Source organism: Solanum tuberosum, unplaced genomic scaffold (assembly GCF_000226075.1).
Source record: "Solanum tuberosum cultivar DM 1-3 516 R44 unplaced genomic scaffold, SolTub_3.0 scf00093, whole genome shotgun sequence".
Taxonomy (NCBI): domain Eukaryota; kingdom Viridiplantae; phylum Streptophyta; class Magnoliopsida; order Solanales; family Solanaceae; genus Solanum; species Solanum tuberosum.
In genome coordinates, this window is record NW_006239018.1 from 95820 (window position 1) to 103598 (window position 7779).

The 7779-nt window shown below is 37.2% G+C and overlaps 1 protein-coding gene across 4 annotated transcripts in view; it reads left to right on the forward strand.

Annotated features, from left to right (window-relative positions):
* LOC102581741 (uncharacterized) overlaps positions 1–7375 on the forward strand; it is a 7982-nt gene extending 607 nt beyond the window's left edge. Inside the window, exons 3-18 of one of the 4 annotated variants that reach the window (XM_006347432.2) lie at positions 29–144; positions 258–308; positions 437–673; positions 761–859; positions 958–1013; positions 1225–1336; positions 2737–2895; positions 3050–3307; positions 4224–4436; positions 4521–4706; positions 4796–4921; positions 5069–5377; positions 5502–5600; positions 5683–6179; positions 6286–6348; positions 7006–7375. In XM_006347432.2, the coding sequence (XP_006347494.1) occupies positions 29–144; positions 258–308; positions 437–673; positions 761–859; positions 958–1013; positions 1225–1336; positions 2737–2895; positions 3050–3307; positions 4224–4436; positions 4521–4706; positions 4796–4921; positions 5069–5377; positions 5502–5600; positions 5683–6179; positions 6286–6319 (2552 nt within the window). In that variant the 3' untranslated portion in view covers positions 6320–6348; positions 7006–7375. The remainder of the gene's footprint in view (positions 1–28; positions 145–257; positions 309–436; positions 674–760; positions 860–957; positions 1014–1224; positions 1337–2736; positions 2896–3049; positions 3308–4223; positions 4437–4520; positions 4707–4795; positions 4922–5068; positions 5378–5501; positions 5601–5682; positions 6180–6285; positions 6349–7005) is intronic. The other 3 variants (XM_006347431.2, XM_006347433.2, XM_006347434.2) reach the window with 3 other exon arrangements.
* The last annotated feature ends 404 nt before the right edge of the window (positions 7376–7779 follow it).

Genomic DNA, 7779 nt, shown 5'->3' on the forward strand with positions numbered 1-7779 from the left:
GTACATGGGTGGCTTGGGGCGGCCGTGGGTGTCGCCGCAGCCGCCGCAGCACGCGGTGTTGCTCTTCCTGTTTCATCGGCTCAAGCTGCTCGCAAAGAGTGGCGTGCTGTCTCTGAGCAATCGGTTCGGAATTCCGGTAGCGAGGTAACTTTATCGATGATGCAAAATTATTCTCGCATTCCTTTTATTTCTGATCTAGACGGTGTGTTTTTATTGTCATTTTCGTTTTATACCTTTTGTCGATGTATCTGATGTAGGAAACGGAACGGTCCAGATTAGGTCAATCCGATGAGAGGCTGATATATGAGGTAATGATTTTAAATTAAGAGAAAACGTTATGATAATATTAGGGAAACGAGAAGAAGTATTTGCGTTAGTATTTTGGGGTTTGTAATTTGAATGCGAGTATAATGAAGGTGATTTGATTTTGACAAAGGTGCAGCAAGGGAGAGAGCCGGTTGATGTGGACTTCTGTTCAATCACTATTGATGGAACTCCAAACAATGATATACTGCAACAGAGACTACTTGCTGTGGTAAAACAAAAAGAAGAGTTTCATCAAATGGAGGTTGAACTACGAGCTCAGCTCTTTGCAAGATCAGAGATTATGGAAATACGGAATAGTTTTGATGCTCAGATAAAAGAACATGTCACTGCCAATGTTAAGCTTCAGGTTCTATAGTCTTTGATAAATATTTTGATTACTGCTTAGGACATTAATGGGTTTACTGATCAAATTGTTGGTTTAATGCTTTTTAAGGACCAAATACATGAAAGGGACCAAAGGAATTATGAGTTGGAGAGGAGGATGGAAGAGAAAGAAAGGGAACTCAATGCAATTAGACTGGACCATGAAGCGGTTGTTTGATAATTCTAACTCTTATACATTTATTTCTTGATTCTTCTGGAGTGTAGTTGATGTTCTATTTAATCTAAATCTTTTCATTGCTTTACCAGGCATGGGCAAAAGAGGATCTCCTTAGAGAACAGAGTAAAGAACTACAAACTTACAGGTTGCTTTTTTTTTTTTTTTGTGCTAATGAGGAAAAACTTCTACTTTTTCGTATTGTGGGTATCTTACATTTTTAGTATTCAAGTTATCTTCTGTTGTTCTTGTCTAGTTCAGTAATTGAAGTTTAGAAATGATTTTTACATCTACCCTCCGAATTTGGCATAATATTGTAATATCAATCTCATAATCTGAATAAGACTATCACTTTTTAGGAGAGAGAGGGACAACTCTGAAGCAGAAAGAGCTCAGCATATTAAACAAATTCATGACCTCCAAGAGCATATTCAAGAAAAGGAGCGTCAGTTCATTGAACTGCAGGAACAGGTACATTTTTCTCTTTTAGACACAGGGATGATGAAGATTATCTTTGTTTCCTTCTGATTCTTTACTTTTTAAATTTGTAATGAAGACTTGTGTTTCTCTTTTGATGTTATTAATTGAGTTTCATCGTTGTGCCTCATTGTGTGCATGTATATTGTTTTTGTGCATATTATCTATGGTTTGTGAAATGCAACATAAAATCTGGCCTACTTATTTTCAGTTGACCAAACATGGTGGTTTAACTGGGGATTAATGTAACTAAACTAGGTTCGGGGAAGTGAAGTGTAGTATTAAGTTGAAGTTCACACAATAAATCATAGAATATGCATCATATTGGTGCAACTTATCGATGCAAGCCTCACTTATAAGAAAAAAGTCATAGAATATACGCTAACTCGACTAAACTATATTGTCTTCTGGAGATTTGTGTGGTGAGAAATACAGTTCCATAAACATTTATGGTTGCATTTTTTGCAAATTCTTTTTAATTTTTTTGCGATTTTCTTTTTGCGAACATGTGTTTGGTTCAAGAACTTGCTAAAAGATGCAATTGTATTTTGCAAAAATTGAAGTAAAAAAATCAACTTTAAAATACTGTTTTTTCAAGTTCTTCAACTTTGATTGAAGTTCTTTTTTCATGTTCAATTTCTTCGAAGCATATTTTCATTTTCAAAAACAAAAAACTGTTCTTTTTCCAACTTTGAAATTTCTTTTCCACAGTTTTCCAAACAAACTTGACACAATATTCTTTTGGCTGTACTAGTGAAGATTCCATCCGAAAGGGACATTACAAATAAGGAATTTCAAGGTAGTTAATATTATCAGTATTTGTTCATGACTCCATAAAAGAATGATTTTAACATTTGGAGAACAGGCATCCTGGAATTCTTGTTAATTTAAAATCATCATCAACAAACATAAAGTTCATTCAACATTTTAAACTTCATCTTATTGGTTTTACTCAAGTGTGATCTCTTTAAGTTTAAGTTCTCTTCATGGAGTTCCTATTTTGTTTCTCTTATATTGATCAAGTAACAACCACTTTGAACTTTTTGATTCTCGAGTAACATAAGTTCAAAATTGCAGCTTCTTAAATTTGTGCTAGGTTGGGGGATTGACAACCTTTCTTCACCTCTATATTTGTGCTAGTAACATAGTCCACTTGCTAGGGTAGACTATGTTGAACTTCATTAATGCTTTGCATACATTTTTTGTGTGTTTCATTTGTGAAGTGTTTTACTCAATAATATTGGGGCTGTTGTGTTCCATTTATAATTATTTTTTTCCCGGTTGGAGCCTATTCATTTGTTGTAGCGTAAGAAGACCATGTTTATAATGTCATTTTTGACCTCTTTAAGTTGTATGTCATTTTTTGACTAGTTGTCACAACTGTTATTTTTCAGCATAGGATAGCTCAGGAAACTATCCTGTTCAAAGATGAACAAATAAGGGATGCCCAGACTTGGATGACTCGTGTTCAGGAATTCGATGCTGTGCAGCAAGGTGAATTACGGGAGCGCACAGAACAATATAACCAGCTTTGGCTTGCCTACCAAAGACAGGTGCTTCAGCGATGGATGATTCATCGGCTTAAGTTGATTCACTTGCTCTAACTAGGAATATCCTTGATTATATTGTCCTAATTGGAGTGATCTAAATGCTGAGTATATTGCAGTTACTTCTGCTGACAAGATCTCTTTTATTTTTTCCCATTAGTTTGGTGAGATGGAGCGCTTGCATATGCACATGCAACAGCTCCAACTTGAATTGGCTGAGGCAAGAGGTGGAACTTACTCTGAGGGTTCACAAGTCTCTAATCTGAATTCTAAAGATGCTAGTCATCTTGGGCAGAACAATGGAAGCCAACTTAATGCTAGTGGAAGCAGTACACCTGGTGAAAGCTCCATAGGCCTACAGAATGGAACTGTTGAAAATGCTCCATCTTTTGCTTCAACTGGGCATGTGTCAACTCAGGTACAAATCACCGTTCTGTTCAAATTGTTCTTTTGACCAGCTCTGCATTTTCTGGGATTATATTGGTTATATCAATGTTATTGGCACTGTAAATAAGAGGTCGGTTATGGCTTGATGATTTGCTATGGAAATACTACTCAAGGGCCTTGTCTGTCTGTTTTCTTTGTCATTTATGGTCATAATGGTCTGAAATTGGAAAATGGGTGCTTATTCTCATCTTTGGTGTATTATATTGTATTTTATAATAAACACTAAGCGCAGTCAAAGATTATGCTGTAGTTATTTATGAGTTCACTATGATGCAACAACTTATTAGTTATAGCTGCTTTTGGTCTATTGCATTTGATTCCATCTTTTCTTTTGCTGTATGAGCACATAGGATTTTTTTATCTTGTGTAAAATTCCACCAAGGCTGTCAAAGAACTAGAAAGTTTAACTTGATGAGCTGAATCTCAAAGTCCTCATTCTCATATAACTTGTAGTTTTCTCAATAGCTAAGTTTGATTGCGGTTTTGATAATTGAACCATGAATTATGTTTTGAAAAGAAAAAGCATGAATTATGCCTAGTTTGTAGGTACATTAGCTTCTAAGTTGGTCAATGGATACTCGTGAAAGGTGCAACCTTGTGTATCGAGGCTTGCTTAATTGGCTATGTTCCTCGAATTTTGCCAAGGGTTTGTGTTTAAACAAAACCTATGTAACACAATATTTGGATTATCTGGAGCTGCTGCTGACTATGTTGTGGTGACACTAAATGACTTAAGAACCTGTTTGGATTGACAACCCAACCCCACCTCCACACCCTCATATAGAAAATAAAAAAGAGAAGGAAAATACGTTGTTCTAAGTCTCTTTTGTTTGTCCTTGCTTCTGTGCTCACAACATTTAATATTCTCTTTTCTTGGGTTTCACCAGTCAGATCATGTACATGGTATGCCAGTTGCTCCTTCATCCTTGCTTGGGATGACAACCTACCTTCCACCCGGACAAATTGCTGCTCTGCATCCATATGTAATGCATCAACAGGGAATTCCTCCTCCTTTACCATCACATGTTCCTCAATCTCATGTTGGGCATTTTCACTCAGTACCAGCAGTATCGTCTCTTCAGCATTGGCCAAACCAACAGGTAAAGTAGAGTATCTTGGTCTAGTTATCCTTGTTACTTTTGCTTACACTGTAAAGGTAAATTGTTAATTGTATGGTTTTCAAGGCTGCACCAGAGGGTTCACAGATCTCTAATCACAATCAGTACACTTTGCAACCTCAGTCAACCTTGCCAAGATCAGATTCTCAGTATGATCATGAAACAACTGTCAATGGACAATCTCTTCTCAATGTGAACCAAGGAATTGAAACTCAGGATTCAGTCGTTCCAGCTTCAAGTGAAGATGGACAGGTTGAGCACCAGACTTCTATTGCTTGCAGTTACCTGCATTTTTCTCCTGTTTAGTATACCTGATTTCTTGATCCACCATAATTTTGTAGGAACTTCAATCTGTGGATAAGAATTACCTCTCGGGTGTACAGACGCATCAGACTTTGCATCAGATTTCTTCGCAATTCAATGGTGCTTTAAGATTGGATTCTCATGAACATAACAATGAGACAGAGGTACTCCTCTGAAAGGGAAGCCATCCCAATTATTTTTGGTTGCTACTTGTGTTTGTGTTATTTATGTTTGGCAGAAGGGTTTTGGGTGGTGGTGTTTAAACGGTGTGAATAAGCAGAATCATCTTGCACTCGTTGCCAATACTGCAGGTGAACAATGTCAACTCTTCAGCTAACTACGTGCTAGAGTCTCAAGGGTTAAGAATGGGAGAATTTAGTTCGAATGCTGATAAATCGTCAGCCGAAATTTCAAATAATGTGCATAATTCAACTGAGTCTGTGATGGATACTGTGTCAAGCGCTGTTTTGACAGAAACATATGTTGCTGGAGGACAGAAGAATGCATATGCAGTCGGTAAATCAGCAGAGGTTAATCTCCTGGACGAAAAGGCATTGCTGGCTTGCATAGTCCGTACAATTCCTCCTGGTTCTGGTGGTAGAATCAGGATTAGTTCTACGGTTAGTAATACTTTGTGAAAGCTGTTTTTGGATTCTGTCACTTCCTTCTTCTAGTCCATAGTCGTTTCTTTGTTTGTTTTTGTCTATTATGATTTCAGTTCCTAATGCATGGCCTGATATGCAGCTTCCGAATAGACTTGGTAAAATGCTAGCCCCCTTGCACTGGCATGACTACAAAAAGAAGTATGGAAAACTTGATGAATTTGTGGCAAACCATCCAGAAGTATGTATATCTTTATGCTTTGTTTAGTGGATCTGTATTGAGGTGGTGCTTAGTAACTAATTTAATCGTTCTACCTTTCTAGTTATTTGTAATTGACGGAGACTTCATTCAACTCCGAGGAGGTGCTCAAGAAATTATAGCAGCCACAGCTGCAGCTGCTAAAGTGGCTGCTGCAGCTGCAGCGCCTTCGTCGTACTCCTCTCTTTTGCCTCCTATTGCAGTCACCCCTATGCCACAAAATCACCGTTTGAAGAGGGTACCATCAGTTGAACCAACATCTGAGAAGGCAGTTTTCAAAGACTATGCTGTCGTCAGACCTGCAAATTCTAGTGACAACCTTCAAAATCAGATTTCTAATGGGGCCTCTTTCAGCAGTACTGGGGGCATCTCAAATGTAAAAATATTGACTAAGCCTAGAGACCAGATGGAGCTAAATGCATCTGAAGCTAGGGCTGCCTCATCTGTGCAATTGAACCTCGGAAATGGAGCTAGTGCTGACAAAAATGACATGGGTAGTTCACAGAACAAGGTTTCATCTCATGGGAGACCTGGCACAAATTTAGTGGGTAGACAGGGCAGGTATCCATTATCATCATGTTTAGAACTACGAAGAGCTATTGTTTTGTTTCCAGTGCGCCACCATTAGGAGAATCTCATACCAAATGTTTTATTTTTATGTTTTCAGGAATGCAGGGATTTCATCAGGCTCTAGAAGATAGTAAGTATTAATGAAGATTTTGGACAATGGGTATGTTTGGTATGAGGGAATGTTTTCAAATTTTCACATGATCGGTTAATATTTTCTCGAGGAAAACAAGCTCCTTAAAAATGTGGAAAATGAGCTCCCTAATGAAAGTAGGGAAAACATGTTCTACTAGTGACATTGCACATTGATTGTGTCCTCCCCACTCTCCTATACACTTCATCTTCATCCCCACATCCCTATAGCCGACATCCTTGCCATCCCACACCCTCCTCCCATAATATTTGTTTGTATATGTAATATAAACAAATGCTTTAGGATAATAGTTTTTGCTTCACCGAACACAAGAAATAAACTGAACACAATGTTTTACTTGTATTCCTTTTAGATCTATGAGTTGTTGCCTGCTCAACTGCTGCAAGTTTATATTGCTTCTGACAAAACCTGCCATCCTTTTTTAGTACTTACCTTTTAGATTGAAAGAGAGGTAGAGAGATAGCACTATTATATTAAAACAACGAAGATGATTATTGAGGTTGAATAACAGTTCTGTATCGGCAGATCTTTTGAATACCAGAAATTTCTGATGTTACTTTTATTCCAAAAATATTTTTTCTTTTATGGTTGCTGAAAGCTAGCTGCTTCTTGCATGGTTTCCTTCAGTTTATTTGGTGATTAAGAAGTCATGTTTGGGTATGGCAGGGCAAATATTGGATGCTGACGAGTATGGTAGGGCATATATTGGATGCTGACGAGTATGGCAGGGCATATATTGGACGCTGATAGGTGTGGAGGACAGATTTTGGATGCTGATAGGTAGGTGTGGCAGGACAGTTATTGGATGCTGATGGGTATGGCTGATCATTTAAATTTGAAATTATCCAGAGGGATAAATTTTAATTATTCAAATTGGAATGTACTGTAATGTTCCCTTTCACATATCAAGTGGAAACAATTGTTCAATCTTAGTATGCATCCTCGGTTTTTGTTGGGAATCTAGCTGTTTAATGGTCACTGATCATATTACTGGGAATGTACACTTAAATTGCTCACAATGGCTTTGGTTTGCAAATTGCATCTTGTCGAATTTTAACGTTTAGAAAAATGTGATGATCTGCATGACCCAGATTAATTGCAGGATCTAGCTAGGGGTGTAAACAAAAGGGACAGGTTGCGCTATATTTGGGTTGAATTGATGATGAGTTGTAGTAGCAACTTTTGTCTGAAAGTTTCATGGTTGCTTTAGTGAGATGCTTTTACATGAGACAAATTTTTCTATAGCATTTGTCTAATAGTTTAATGATTGCCAATTGAGGTGCTTAAATATACAATAACATCATCTCATTTGTTAGAATTTAAATCTCAATTGATTTTCACGTGATTAATTAAAAATTGAAAAAATGAATATGATACTGGAAAAATTCATAATTAGTTGTATTGTACTGACAAAGAATTATAATTGTAGGAACATATGCA